The following is a 16,778-nucleotide window of genomic DNA, read 5'->3' as shown; positions in this document are numbered from 1 at the left end:
ACCTTGGTTATCAATGATACGTTCTACTTAAAATAAAATGGTGGCCAGATTCTCAACTATGACCTGCTTGTATGAAAGTGACATTGTTGGTTATGTTATGACGTCACAGTTTTTAGTTATGACAAAATTATGAGTAATATAATCTCTTTTATCCATGTACAACCGTGAACTCATTCCCACCACAGAACATTATGTTATTGATCCCAGGTTTACCTTCATATCATTTTTTGACTCGACATGAAATTAATTTTCATCAGACGAACTTGATCCTACAAAGTGGCGATTCGGCACATAACAGATAAGTACGAGAGAACACAGGGAAGGATTCTATTCAACAAACATTATAGTCACTTGTCTGGGTGCGTAAAGCTAAGGAACAAATTGAAATAGGTCAAATTTCACTCCTTGTTACTGACACTTGGCGACCATTGGACCGAGTTTGATTTATGAGTCTCGTATGTGAAGTAATCTCATTACTCACTAGTTGAAACCCACAGAGTTTATCACGTGACTTCACCAGTTGCCAACAACACGAACGTCAATCTTCGTTCTGTGAATAAGCATTTAGTGCGGGGTGACGTCATGACCACGGAATTTAAAAACTGACATAAACTGTCCATGTCACTCAGTCTCGTTTATTGCATGTAATGTATTAGTTTTACTGCTAGAAGTAATTCAATTTAAAGTAGCAATGGTACCTTGAGTCAATTTGGAAGGAAATAAAGTTGTCTGATGTGTGAGACTTTACTAGTGGGCATGGACAGTGGAGGTAACATTTTACAAAGAAAATCAACAAACTCAAATTGACTGATAGGAATACACGTAAGCCGTCGTGAAGCATGACAAGGTTGCACATCACACACACATATCAATACGTTGTCTCCAAACTTACAACTAGAATTTGATCAACTGATTCACTGTATAATTATGCCTTGACAGTTTTAGTCATGTTTCGAAAGTACATGCAAATAAGTAATAAAAAAAATCATAATGCTTAAAGGGTCTCAAATCATGACGTACTAGATTGGTGTGACATGTAAATATGCTGAGTTAGTACTCATAGTAAATCTAACACTTCGTAAGTCATTATATATATATATGTACATATACGTGTGTGTGTGTGTGTGTGTGTGTGTGCACACACACACACACACACACGCATACACACACACACACACACACACACACACACACACACACACACACACATATATATATATATATATATATATATATATATATATATGCATGGTACATGTATACATGGCTAACAGCAATATTAACATATACACCTGCCGCTACTACTAACTTTAGTCGTCCACCCGTACAACGATGTAATTGATGTTGTTCGGACCCACACTTAATCCAATTATTACGGCAGACCAACTTTAACTATCCCTAAATGTCAGAGTTGTTTTTCACATATCGAAATACGACCCGTAATTCGATTACAGTTACGATGTTAACTGAATCTCTTTAACCGTTTCAATGGGGGTCAAAAGGTCATACGATAGGAAACTGTATATACGAGTGATGTTGCACTGAGTGGATGGATGGATGGAGCCTATGTGAATGATATCATACTGTATGCATAGACGCTCTCACAGTCCTCGAACTATCGCTAAAGTGACAGTTTTGTGTGCATAGATATATACTTCACGAGGGCGTACAGTACAAGAATATTCGAGTACAATTAATGCAGTAGATGTCGGTACATACAAAACAACCCTTGTTAGCAATGCGCCAAGAACTGTGTGTGAGTCTTACTGTTCGCACTATGAACTGTGTGGTTAACCAGGCAAGGTTTTAAGTAACAGTCGAACTATATGTATTTTGGTAATCTAATCTAGATTTAAGAAAGCGTCTGTTATTTTCATCAGAAATAATATATTTATCATTTAACGCCTCACTCTTTTGATATGTATATTATTCTCTATGAAATCATGTCGTCGACGTTATAAATTTTGTACTAGCAAACTTTAGAAATTTCTTTTTTCTTTATTAGTGTTTCGAACTCAGAACGTACATAATTTATCTGGTATAGTTTGGCTAAATCACTCGGCCTTCTTCAGTTATTATTATAAAGCGATGTCGTTTGTTTTGTAAGAAAAAGCGGGAAATTAATAGTGATACGATAAATGGACTGTCATCGGCGATGACGCAAATATGTCATCACGGTATCACCCCACTTAGATTTAGACTTAGCATACCGATTAGTTTCACAAAGTCACAGAGTTCATAAGTTTCCTAACTTTCAGGTGTTATCCACTGCCAGCATTTAATGTGTTTGGAGAAATGTGTTCATAGTTTGTATTGATAAGAAGATGTATCTAGGGAAAGTAGGAGGGTGTAGTGGGTGTGTATAAGCGACCCTAGATATCCGTCCTTGTGTGATTAGCATCAACACAAATCTAAAGGGTGATTGATGAGAGCCCGGTTGGTAGTTTGACATTGACAAGGACAGTTTCTTTTCAATGAGGTTAATACCCCTTTGCAACAGGCACCGTCGCTAGTACTGTCACGGCTATCGCTACCTCCAGGAGTTATACATAAAAATACGCACACATTGAACAAACGTCACAATGAAAAGGAATTCTTACACTGTGTTTTCATGGTTACAAGATGCTCTCGCACACTCAGGTCATCCAATGAATAATAATCGTTATTTACAGTAACTTGTGTTGTACCATAGACAGTGGTCTCCCCTCCACTGTCTATGGTTATACCAAAAAGACTGGAGAAGGCGAGACTTCTCTAGCAACACATAAACACACTGGAATTCGAACGTATTGACTTCGAGTGTTATAAGTGAACGCCATAGCACATATTACCACTGAATTAGTTTGCTTCAAACTTAGATATAGAAGTCTAAGCAACGATAGGATAGGTCAAACACATCGTCATATATCACCGCCCTCTACGGCGAGTCTTATCAGCCAACGCCGAAAGGGCCGTGATTGATCTAGCCACTGCACTGTTCAGCGTAGGATCTAGGATCATTACATGTAGTAAGAAATCTACGAGCCAGTCAAAACAATGTGATGAGAAGATGGGTTATCACATCTTGGAGACATGATGTCAACTATCTCATACAAATGCTCTCAGATTACATTGTCGTTAGTAATAGTTTGCTAGCACGTGATACCACTAAGTGGTACCGATCAGTTTTCACTCACCAAATAATACTGCACATACTCCGCATGTAGGCCTGTGGTTCTTTGGAATGTTACAGGTTTTCCATTAAAGACTTCGAAATAAACACAGCAATTCGACACGCTATATTAGTCTGCTTGAAATGACACGATACCTGATACGTTTTCCTATTTAAAAAAAAGGTGAATATTTGGTTTGCACGAACACCAAATTGCATGTGATCTGACGTTCTGATGAGCACTGAAATTTCCACGCTACTTTCCTCAGATTTGTGTGTATAGATGAACTACATTTCACATAGCTATTTAAAAATACAATTATTGAAAAATGAACAAGATAAACTTGAACTACAAATACATTGGAATACCCCCCTTGTAATAGTATTCACAGTTATTTCAACCGAACAGCGCCACTTAAATATAACTTTATTGCCATATATAAGCGTAAAAGTTTACAATGGAAATGATTGATGTAGTTTCACAGAAAAAAGGTAGTCTCGTTCCTGACGGACCGTATTCCGTACTCCGTTATCTTCATACTATACCTTAGACTAAGATAAAAAGATAACTTAAAAGAAAAACACAGTTAGTAGGTAAGAATATAAACTGATATAAAAGGTAATGGTAGAAAATGAATTTCAGTTGTATTAGCAATGTCGCTGAGAATGATGATACGTTCCGTTAACCATGCATCAAGTGAATTCAATGCCATCATTTATTAGCGTACGAGTAAGGGTCGGTCATTTTTTATGTTGGCACTTGATATCCAGAAGTGCCACTGCTTGACGTCAGTTTGTACATGAATTTGATGGTAGATTTGTCTCAACTTGACATTTGTTAGTAATACCAAGTTGACTTATGGGCTAGGTATATAAACATCCGATCGGCAAAGAAGTGGTTCGATGATTGGCGCTTCTATACCTCTAATTACAGAATCATATCATGCTAGTTACACATTCATCATCATCATCAACAAAATAAATATTTACTTTCAGGAATGTGTCTTATTTAGACTATAAGATACGTCGTGTCGCGCCACCATCACCGATGAGGGCGCCCCATCACGACACGGCATATCTGTCTTACCGTGTGCTGAACAGCAGAGAGCCTTTGACATCATTATGGAGCTCGAGGCCTTTGTTTTTCGTATTGACATATGAGAGAAGTTGGATTTGATACGTAATACATTCCAACCAACATCACTTGTAATGAGAATGCCAGAGTTGCAAGTCCAGTCCCATACGTTGCGCTGTCTGTGGTTTTCTTGAGTGACATTAGTTATCTTACTAATAACAACTTGAATAATTCACAATTTTCTGACGTTATTGTTTCCGTTTGATTCTTTTCAGTATCTTGAGATTCGATTCAACAGCAAATTGGTTCGTGTTTTAGGAGCATGTACCTTTATGTGTCAAATGGTAAGCACGTCAACTTTCTTTTAAAAAAACCCGCACCATATGAACATTGCACAGTCACTGAAGGCCCAAGAGGGCGCTCTCATATCCCAAGAAAGATAGTCCGAATTGCGATACCTTGTACGAGGTTCTGTATATAAGGCTATAATACTCACTCTGTCCCCATATACATTGATTAATTGTTTAATTATTTCACAAGACCAATCTTCATTTAAGCCCAACAACCTCGTAAACACGATATCAGTTGACTATCCAAATTCAAAAAAAATTAGAAAACCTTATCAGAATTCATGTTAGTGATTTACCATACACTTAAGATCACCTCTTTAACGACATCAATTCTCTGTAAGATAGATACAAAATTTGTTATGTGTAAGATTTATGGTTGACTTGTTTGACCACTTCCGATCCATCAACTTTCTAATTCCAGAGACTCTGAACTCTTCACTGAATCACTAATGTCTTTTCTCCCAAGGTACTGTACATGGGAATTGCGATCTATGCACCGTCGTTAGCTCTAAATGCAGGTATGATTAATTGACATCAAGTCATTTTTATTAACTGAAGTTGTCGAATATTTGTCTTAATCTGTATATTGTATTATTTGATTGATTTTTATTAACTGTGTAGCTATGAACCGTGGGATGACATAATGACATGAACTCCACATTGCCCTATCAGTCATTGCCAACTCTATATCAATCACCAGTTGCATGACGTAGCAATATTGAATGTTACTAATGCTACTTGTATCCCTATAGTGGGTGGTCTGATAAACGATTTTAAGTGTCTAGAGTTTAGAAATTTACGCTAACATTGGATGTTGAAATTTCCTTTTCAATACTTGTTGTACTTTGTATGAGGATACATCCTATTCTAGGAAGAAGTCTCGTGATCCTTCGCCATCACCTTACAGTGACCCAGTACCCTGTTACCCAGACTATCTCCGGTGGGGGCTCTGCCTACGCCATATTTACCGTTTTGAAGTGATGGTTACTGTTACGTACTCATAACTTGGGACTTATTTGTTACAGTAACTGGTTTTACTCTATGGGGATCTGTGTTGACATGTGGACTTGTGTGTACCTTCTACACCACCATAGTAAGTCTTTATAGTTACGTCACATATCTGTGTGTACCTTCTACCCAACCGTAGTAAGTCTTTATAGTTACGTCACATAATGTGTGTACCTTCTGCACCACCATAGTAAGTCTTTATAATTACGTCTCACAATCTGCGTACCTTTTACATCACCATAGTAAGTTTGTATAGTTACGTCACATAATGTGTGTACCTGCTACACAGAAAAGCAAGCAGAGTAAGTCTGTATTGTCTAGTTATGTCAGGTAATAACAAGAAGCATTGCATTATGACTAAAACACTTTGAGCTTGGAATTAAACTGTGTATTCATCTACCCATTGGTTGAATAAGAAGTCAATATTTATATCCACACACACACACACACACACACACGACAGTATCGTTAGTGAATAACGATCCATTTGTCTTCCATTTTTTTTGTCCTATAGGGGGGTATGAAAGCTGTGCTGTGGACTGATGTATTTCAACTTGGTGTGATGATAGCTGGCTTCCTAGCTGTAATTATCCAGGGATCCATCAATGTAGGGGGATGGGGAAAGGTCATGGATATTTGTGAAGAAGGAGGTAGAATCGAATTCGACAAGTAAGGAAAACTGCCACAAATGTTCAGTATTAAACAGTATATGTACATGACGTGCACGCATAAAGCTATGACCAATAACACATTTTATACCATGCACAAGCCAAGATCATGTATTGTCATTGAACAGAAAATGTGGTTTATATACCCTATAGTCGCCCTACGTCATGACAACCTGTGTCTACGTCACTTGTTCTGCAGTGCTCGAAGTATGGGTCAAAACGTTCCAAATCGCCCTTATTTGTTCCCGAGTTTTCATGAATTATGCTCGAGGAGGTATAATTATATTATTCCCCACTACTTCTCTTCATTCAGCTGGAAAATACTCGTCTATCGACTCGTAGTGATAAGGCCCCTTAGGTCACTCGTATTTTCCTATGAAAATATTTAGACATGATATCCCAAAATCACTGAGTACTTAAGTTTGATGTTGAGGATAATTTGTCGTTGGTGAGTACATTAACGGTATTCTTGTATTTATTTTTGTGTTACTGAAATGTTTTGTGTCTTTCTCTTTTATCCAGTTTTTCGTTCGATCCAACCGTACGTCACAGTTTCTGGAGTATCTGCATCGGAGGAGTGTTCACGTGGTTGGCTATCTACGGAATCAACCAATCACAAGTACAGCGTTATTTGACGTGTCGTTCAGAACGTGATGCAAGGATGTACGTATTGAATCTCAGATCACTATAGTTCTATGTTTGTCTGAGATTGAATTCATAGTGTTAATAATATACGATCTGATTTATGAAATTCTAAGATACACTGTTACACTTCAACAAAACATTCTTTATGTGTGTATGACGTGTATTTTATTATAACTGGACTTTTATGTCGTACTTTTCTGTACCACACTACACTATGCTACACTATTTCACATCGCATCTCATCACAGCACAGCACAGCACAGCATAACACAGCATGGCAGAGCACTGCACGACATGACACGACACGACACGACACGACACTGCACCACACCATCACACCACACCACACCACACTACACTACACTACACTACACTACACTACACTACACTATACTACACCACACCAAACTACACTTTACTAAACGTTCACTTTGATATCATTCGTTAACATTGGCCATCGTTGTATTCGTAACAGCGCCATCTACATGAACGTTCCAGGACTAGGTCTGATTCTCGCCCTGGCTGCATGCAGTGGTCTTGTAATGTACGCTCACTACCACGAATGTGACCCTTACTCGGCGGGATATGTAGGCGCTACTGATCAGGTAGGACTCGCAAATATAAATATTTATAGTATATATTCCCATTTTTAAATGTCTGTCATCAGTTTAAAATCATGGGATTCAATTTTGAAGTTACAGTATCTGTGAGTTACAAGCACTGTAATATTACCTCCAAACTCAGCTCACAAGTTTAACGACGCCAGTTCAGTCATCACCAGGAAGAGTATTTTTCTGTAAGTAAATTGCACATGCTGATGTCCAGTAGCTAGTTCAATATATACTCAGTATCTTGAGTGTTCACGATTTCAATACAACATAACATACAGACAAATTCAAGAGTATTAGTAAGACTATTTACGTCATCTTACCAATAGAAATGCATCTATTAGAACTGTGCAGTCAGTACGCCGTGTCGTTCCGTCCACTTCTCCGTTCACTTGACCGACCGATGTGTGAGGGCGCCCCCTCACGGCGTACCTTGTCAGGCCTAATAAAAAGAAATCCCAAGAAATAGTGGATGCGGTAACTGACGTCAACTTAAAAAGACAATATAAAACTGTTCTTCCAATCTGTAATGGCTGTACATCTGATAGGAAGAAACCAAACCAATAACACAGAGACCATTTAGAAAAATCAACGGAAAAGATAACTACCTGAACTAGACACTCACATATGAAAATAAAAATATTTATAAAAATAAAATAAAAAATCTACCTACCCCACCTGTTAGGCTTAATCGCAAAAATACAAAACTAACATTTTGTGATGTCAAACATTTAGGTGTAAATCGTATATTTTCATCTCTAATTTTAATCAGTTCTTTTTCCACACTATTTTTTTTTTCACAGCTGATGCCTTACTTTGTAATGGATATTCTAAGTTTTCTTCCTGGCTTACCCGGTCTCTTTGTTTCCTGTATGTTCAGTGGAGCCCTTAGGTGAGTCATTTTATTCTAACTTACTGTTTTTGACGTCCAGTCAGATGTGTTTCAATCGGTTTCTGAGATTCATTACAATCACAACCATGTTTCCGAAAACAGGGAGTCGTCTTGATCGAAAAATCTGACAATTGCTACCTTTTTTTTTTTGCGTGCGACGGAATAATTTTAGCAGATTGTTACACTAAGGTGATTTGAAGACGATATACTAAGATATTGGTACGCAAAAAAAAAATAGATGTAATAATTTTCTTAACTTTGAAATTGTGGAAATGTTAGTAAATCATGGTTAAGTATTGTGTTGTATCGTATTTTACATGTACTAGCAAAATGAAATAGTATACCTTCACATTTGATATGGATGCTATAAATGATTGCGGTATATACAGAAAGCACTTTACTTTGGTGTTATGGGTTGTGTTGCATTTCCGCAATATTAGTAAGTACCCTTGCAAATTACTGAAGACTCCCTTAGTAAGATTTTCTGGACGAGGCGACACTCTGTTACAGTTCCAGATCAGACATGCCTTTGATTGCAGTTTTTAAAAAAGAAAAAGAACATGAACGAATAATATTCCTTATCGATGCGAAGAGACAATGTAAAATGTTAACCAAATACCACAGTACAGACTACAACGAAAGATGTTACATTTGGATGCAAAACTGTAAAATGCAGTCGTTGGGGGCGCTCCTGTGATCTAACTCAATCATGGAGCATATGTGTGTCGCGTTAATTTATAGAGACGCGAAAGGAGTCACGTGACTGTATTTTCCAGTCGAAATCAAATCCTCACGAGTTTTCCATTGACAATTTTGTACTTGTCTTTATATAGAGGGTACAAATAAAACAGTTTATGACAGTCCTACCCCTGGTTTTTTTTCTGATGTATACTGCATGGATATTTCAGCCTGTAACAAGTAATACTAGCTATTATCGGACGATAAATTATGAGAAAATACAAATTAATAACAAAACGAAATATTTCACTTTTTATTTCCAGTACTGTATCATCTGGTCTTAATTCATTGGCTGCTGTCGCTGGGGAAGATCTTGTACGTCTGTATTGGAAAAACATCCCTGATGAACGGTATACTTGGATAACAAAGGGTCTAGGTAAAGATCAATCAATCAACCGATCAATCAATCAATCAATCAATCAATCAATCAATCAATCAACCAATCAATCAATCAATCAATCAATCAATCAATCAATTAATCAATCAATCAATCAATCAAACAGATTTTGTCCAATATTACAACGATCATGCAAGACGCCATTTAATACCGAAAACAGCAAACAGCAACGAATTCACATATTAGGGGTTTGTTTGTAGCAGGATAACTTGTGTACTCCAGTGGTATTGATTTTATTAATGTTTCTTTCTAAGATTCATTTCGCATTGATATAAACCATTTTATCTCACAAACTTTATAACATTTTCAGAAATGTATGACTATATACTTAATCACTACTGCATCATTACGACAAACATATTGTATATTTGTTACTTATTTACAGCTTTGGGTTTCGGTCTGCTAAGTCTGTTTATGGCATGGATTTCGTCTATGATGGGTGATGTTTTACAGGTAGGACAACATTTTTTTCTCACAATCCTAAAGTACCTCATTTCACAAACCGCACGTTGTAACGTTAAAGGGGCACAGACTGGGTTTATGGTGGGCATAGTTTTTACTACTGCACATTCAAAAAGTACTCGCATTACTCTACCTACTAAAGTATACTAAACCATCACTTGCAATTGACTGAACTCAAACCAGGTATTAAGATATAGCCAATTTGATGACGTAATTTATGATACGCATCAATAAATATGCAGGAAATTGCTACTATGCAATCAAGTGTTCTAACAATGCCAGAAGACAATCATAACGTTATAGAAGACATGCATTGACATTAACACTATACCGGAATATGGTTTTATTTATGTACTTTCACTTGAGTAAAAAGCTTATTATTAACTGAGCTTTACGTGATAATTTGACTAAATGTGATATTTGATTTAATTTAAAATTAATTTTGATTCAATTTTAATTTAATCTTTTTTTAATTTTTAAAAAATTTCGTGAGGAATTATTTTGCTTGTAAATATTATGAAAATTTCAAATCAATGTATTGTCGTTTGATCAATGACCGATAGTCAGCTGTATGCAAATTATATACTTACTACATTTTTGTTGTGTTTATAGGCTGCTCTTAGTATATTCGGCATGATTGGTGGACCACTTCTCGGACTCTTCTCATTGGCCATGTTTTTCCCCTGGGCTAACTGGAAGGTAAGCACTAAACAAACTCCACCGAGACTGGCAAACGATACGAACCTGGGTGTTGGCAAGTCGTCTAAAATGTCAATAACGTCACGTGGGGGAAAAACTTCTAAAATTTGGGATTTGTAAGACAAAATTTCAAAATGGTGTGTATACACTTTTCAATTTTTTTTTAGACCGGATGGCAAGTGTGAAGTATAGGAGATTGAATGGTGTGCATAGGAAATATAGTCAACTCAGAACATGTTTTGAAATAATTATGTAGAAACTTTCGTCAGACGTAAACTTACTATTGACGCAATTATGCTTGAACACACTCTACCCGAGTATTTCCTTCCCTGGCATCCATCCAGGGAGCATTGGCAATGAAAAATGGGCATAAGTAAGAATACGAACATTCATAAAAATATTTGTATGTGGCCGCTGACATGGTGTGTTTTTCCTTACAGGGTGCAACATCCGGGTTGTTGATGGGTCTCGTTATGTCCTTCTGGGTTGGAATTGGCGGCTTCCTCTATCCACCATATGTAGAGAAACCACCCCTGACAACTGAGGGATGCATAGTTGCTAACGTTACCACTAATATGACAACACTGGCTGGGTTCACAATGGGATCTCCCACACCAGCCTCTATACCACAAGACTCGTAGTAAGTGTGTGTTTTATGACTCCAACACAGTTCAATTGGTAGATGTCAAGGGTCACGTGTTTTGTATGCTATCCCGGTCCCCAACTGCAAACAGCTGAGTCAGTTTCATTATAGTTTCGTATAAAAAAATTATATAGCGGGGAAAACAGTTTGGCAAAGACTAGTACACTTGTCATCGTTGTGTGTGTGTGTGTGTGTGTGTGTGTGTGTGTGTGTGAGCGTCTGTCTGTCTGTCTGTCTGTCTGTTGGAATGGAAAGTGTGTGTCGTACTCATTAACATATCCATACACAGCTTGATACATGATCCTGATATTTTACATGTCATAAAACTCTACAATATTCACTATGTGATTTTTCCACAGCCCTACAATAGCAAATTTTTACGCTATATCATATTTATACTACGGTGCAGTGGCCTGGTTGACCGTCATCTTTGTCGGACTTATAGTCAGCTTCCTAACAGGTAAGGACATGTGTTATACTGCCCTCTATGGCGTAAGTTATGTATCTTACAGTCCATCATGCATGTATTAATTCTACCGTCAATGGCGAGGTATGTCTAACCAGCACAGTATATATATGAGGGGTATGGGGCTCCGAACATGGACAAAATTCAACCAGGTTGTATGGTAGTTAGATTAGAGATAACCAACTATGTGCTTGTTACATACACGTTGGAACATTTTAGGTTGGTTTGTGTTCGGAAACCATTGGCGATACCATCCCCGAATGGGTAATAGGTGATCCGTCTTTTCTGAACGTTTCAAAAACCGGCTATTTGAGATTTTTCATCAATCGCAGTTAATGTTATCAAAACGCTGGTCACATGTTCACTTTATATTACCTGGTTTGTTTACCATTCGTATTTTGCAAGTCCCGGTGTTTTGTTGTCTGTTTCTTGTAATTGAGACGTTTTATTTCCAGGACTGAATGTTATGTTATAGACCATTGGATAGAGTCTTGAGTGGTGTCCGATTATAGAGAATATCTCTGTGTAATATTGGACTCCATTATTTGGAACAACCTGTTTGTTTATGAAGAATTGATCTGGTTTTTTTTTTTAAATTCTTCCTGTTTTGTGTTCGTTTGTGTTTCATATTATTTGCCTGAGTATGGTGACACGATTGCCTATTTAAATATTGGAGTGAACCAGTTGATTATTTTCAATGTCCAGTTTTTCGTATATATTTTATTTTATGGCCATTTCTTTTGTACATATATTGTTATCGTGGAAATATTTGGTATATTCAGTTCACTCGAGGTTATACCCGATGATTGGGTGTTGTATAGTATAGTTCCTATCCGGTATCGTTATGATTTATACCTCCACTCACAGTATAGTCAAAGTCGTTACTCAAGAGGTCCTGAGATGCATGAGATGTAATTTAAAATTTATCTACAGCCTCCCACACGGTGATAACATCATGTCTTTGTTAATCAATCACAAAATTCTAACCAATAACACAGTCCCTCATAAAGTTAGTGTTTATTGGGACAGTTAAGTAATGTCCAAATATGGTATATTTGTCAGCTCAGGATGCTACTTATACACTGTTTACGTCACTATAATAGTTGGGGTTCATTGATTGGCTGAACAACTTTTTGTGCTGATTGAGGAACTTTGACCAGACGTGGTTTAGTTAGAGACCACCTTGGTATCCAGACCACAGGGGCGTGTAATATTGCATAGATTGTTGTTTTCCAGGTCTACAGACTAAATATAACAACCTTTTGAATATATATTCCTACCTGTATAGGGATATTTATAGTATACGTAGTACTATAGATCGATACATTTGTAGCAGCAAGATTCGTATGATATTTTCCTAAGAAAACAATAATACACGCCCCTGTGATCCAGACTAGGTGTTGTAGAGAATTCAATTAGCACGGTAAACAATAATGTTACATTGTTTGTAACCACAAATAATCAATTCATATTTACCCTGACCATTGTGGGAGGTTTATTTCATCGGTAGCTCCAGATAAGGTACGATAACCACCGATGCGTCTGAGCATGCTCAGTCTGGATTGCAAGTACCCTATTGTAATGCTATAGAAGACATGTATTGACATTAACATTATACTGGAATGTGGTTTTTATTGATGTATTTTCACTTGAGTAAAAAGCTTGGCCTGTGTCACCCTGAAATTCAGCAGTGACATTCGATGTACGGCATTTAACGATATTTGACATTTAACTTGACATATTTCAGGAGCAACCGATCCAGCAGAGGTAAACCCCAAAACAATATGTCCCCTCGTCGATAAATGCTGTTGCTGTCTGTCTAAAAGAAGACGAGAGGTTGGTTATTGTGGAGTACGATATGGCCAAGAAGTCGATGATGATGATGAGAAAGATGCAGTTGGCAAATATGCCCCGAATGTAAGTACAAAATGTACTACTACTGTCCAGTGTTGTGTTGCCTTTCAAAGATATCCATAAACTTTCGCATATTTGGTAGAATAATTTGGTGTAATCCTCGAGCAAGTGCTTTATATATATATATACTTGGAGTTTCACGCATAGTGCGGTCATTAGACAACGTCTGATGATCGCACTATGCGTGAAACTCCGAGTTACAACCAAGAAAGAGTTCCAGAACTATCAAAACTATTGCGCTCTGCCACTGCGGTATAGAGCACTGTCTTAGCAGATTGATAACCACCGAGTTATATATATATATATATATATATATATATATATATATATATATATATATATATATATATATATATATATATATATATATTGTTTGTGTCTCTAAATATATCCTTGCTAAATGCTTTCCATATGTCGAGTTCTCCGATTCTTTGTCAAACATACATACATACATACATACATACATACATACATACATACATACATACGTACGTACGTACATACACACACACACACATACATACATACATACATACATACATACATACATACATACATACATACATACATACATACATACATACATACATACATACATACATACATAAATACATACATACATACATACATACATACATACATACATACATACATACATACATACATACATACATACATACATACATACATAAACTTTGTCAGGTCGTTAGTTAAAGTCATGGTCACATACACTTGTAAAGTAATCCTATCAGTAATGATGACGTAAAACCTTGATTCCAACATCGTCGTGAAACGTCACACCTCTTTACGGTACAGCCCGAAGACAAAATGCTGCGACTTGAGAGAATGGATTTCATTTGGACGTATCTCAGTGATATACTTAATATTTTCAAAACATTGTAAACATCAGTGTTTCATTTGGTATATTTTCTTGCCAATGTCACTTCTTGTATACACGGCTTAATAATAAATATCACTACCTTTTAAGTTTTGATATCTTTGCAACTTTAAAAAAAAAACCTCAAATATTTCTACATTTTTGATTTCAGGAAATGGTTTCCGTTGAAGTTCAGGCAGATATCGATGAGGACGAAACCAAAGCAGTGGATAAAGATATTAAAGAACTCGAAGTGAATGGACAAATACAAGCCAGTTCGACGGAACATGAAAGCGGCCTGTAAATTAATCAACTCTTTTGCTGAAAGCTGCCTTACCTTTATATTTTTTAACTTAGGACTTTGTAGAGCAGTGTAGATATTAATACATTTTATTATTATTATTATTTGAATGCTGTAAATACAACGACATTTCATGTGCTTCAAGCTGAAGGTGAAGATAACAGGAAACCGTATTTCTCTTTAAAATTTATGAAATACAACTAGCGACAGGCAAGCATTGACGCACGGAACCTGTTGCAACGATTACAAGTAAACACATGAACACTTGGCACAGCGTGTTGGAAGTACATTCTATAATTTGATAAGATCAGTTTTACAATGACTGTTCTCTTTACATACTAGTAATAGCTCATGTTCAGAGATGAATTTCAAGTTCCTTGGCTTTTCATGTACACATAAAGAGACAATAAAACTGTTCTTATCAAACCCATGATATAGAATTCTTTGCTTTTCCAAGATGCTGTGCCGAATATTATTAAATGCAATTCAATTGTTTACTTTCACTATTTGTAACATGTCGCCCTTGTCAATGCTTCTGGTTGTTGTTGGTGGTGGTTGTATCTTACTCTTTTGCTTGATACGAAACTGTAGCAGCTTTGAAACAGTTGAAATAATGATACACCAATATTCAACAAAATATATAATATACTAAGATTAGGGATCAAAAAATGTAGCAGACACTTCTAAAAAAATGTAGGAAGGACACATGTTTTTAAAACCCAGGAAAATGATGATTTACGTTTGTGCTTTTGTGTGTAACTGCATCCTAACTTGTTATGAACAAAAATGTGCCAATCTAAATCCAAAGATCATAATTATGAACGAAAAAGGGCCAAATGTGGGTTCCAGTGAATGTCATCTGCCGGAAAAAAATATTTTTCCTTTGAATTAGTTTTAAAAGACGAACAATGCACAGAGTTTTATTTGTTTGTTTGTTTAGTGTCGCCTGATGTTAAACCATCCTTAGTGTACAATTACCATGTTTTAAATCATCAGTACAGTCAATTTGGTTAACACCATACTCTATCGCTTTGTATGACTTTCTATGTTTTTATGACACCCCAGTTTTGGAAGATAATCATAAATGTTTGTAGTTAATTAGGGGACTTAGAAAAAAAGTACATATTAGAGTTCTTCGGGAGAGCTACCAATTTGAAATGACGTAACACGTGCAAAGGTATTTGGTAATTTGAGAGGATTAGAAGAAGAAGAAGAAGAAGAAGAAGAAGAAGAAGAAGAAGAAGAAGAAGAAGAAGAAGAAGAAGAAGAAGAAGATTATCATCATCATCATCATCATCATCGTCGTCGTCGTCATCATCATCATCATCATCATCATCATCATCATCATCATCAACAACAACAACAACAACAACAACAACAACAACAATAACAAGTACTACAACACACACTGTAGCAGGAAGAAAACAATTTCCATCGCGATCACATCATACCAATAGATGGCGCTGTCCATTCCAGTTGAAATGATTATAACCCCCCTCCTTGATTGTTCTCAATAGCCTCTATAGAGATAAACTAATTATCAGGATACGATGAATTTCATTCTAGTTCTCTTTTTTTTGTAAATTGTTTATTTGTGATGGTATAAATGTAAGTTAATCGTGTATACAAACTGATTAGTTGGATCACATACATGTATGTCGTGAATCTCGCCGTCAACACAACACAGGGACCACGTCAAATGTATTAATGAATGTAAAAGGCAATATATATGCAATGTCTTAGGTTTTGTATCTTTTATTTTGACTAACTCGGTTTTTTTTAGAGACGTCACTCACTGGCATCATGTCTTCGAGAGATTTATTAACAAATCCATTGTTATGAAATGTTTCCTTCAATAAAAAAATGACATGTTCTTTTATATTA

At 36.4% G+C, this 16,778-nt stretch overlaps 1 protein-coding gene across 2 annotated transcripts in view; it reads left to right on the top strand.

The window, feature by feature from the left end:
* Positions 1–16,119, top strand: part of LOC144444570 (sodium-coupled monocarboxylate transporter 1-like) — a 29,494-nt gene extending 13,375 nt beyond the window's left edge. For both annotated transcript variants that reach the window (XM_078134046.1, XM_078134045.1), the window contains exons 2-15: positions 4,502–4,570; positions 5,043–5,094; positions 5,602–5,669; positions 6,099–6,253; positions 6,775–6,915; positions 7,373–7,502; positions 8,309–8,397; positions 9,399–9,511; positions 9,918–9,985; positions 10,607–10,693; positions 11,134–11,333; positions 11,696–11,796; positions 13,550–13,719; positions 14,766–16,119. In XM_078134046.1, coding sequence (XP_077990172.1) covers positions 4,502–4,570; positions 5,043–5,094; positions 5,602–5,669; positions 6,099–6,253; positions 6,775–6,915; positions 7,373–7,502; positions 8,309–8,397; positions 9,399–9,511; positions 9,918–9,985; positions 10,607–10,693; positions 11,134–11,333; positions 11,696–11,796; positions 13,550–13,719; positions 14,766–14,897 — 1,575 coding nt within the window. In that variant the 3' untranslated portion in view covers positions 14,898–16,119. The remainder of the gene's footprint in view (positions 1–4,501; positions 4,571–5,042; positions 5,095–5,601; positions 5,670–6,098; positions 6,254–6,774; positions 6,916–7,372; positions 7,503–8,308; positions 8,398–9,398; positions 9,512–9,917; positions 9,986–10,606; positions 10,694–11,133; positions 11,334–11,695; positions 11,797–13,549; positions 13,720–14,765) is intronic.
* The last annotated feature ends 659 nt before the right edge of the window (positions 16,120–16,778 follow it).

This window comes from Glandiceps talaboti, chromosome 13, assembly GCF_964340395.1.
Source record: "Glandiceps talaboti chromosome 13, keGlaTala1.1, whole genome shotgun sequence".
NCBI lineage: Eukaryota > Metazoa > Hemichordata > Enteropneusta > Spengelidae > Glandiceps > Glandiceps talaboti.
Note: the sequence above shows the minus strand (reverse complement) of the source record. Positions and strands in the feature narration are given on the sequence as shown.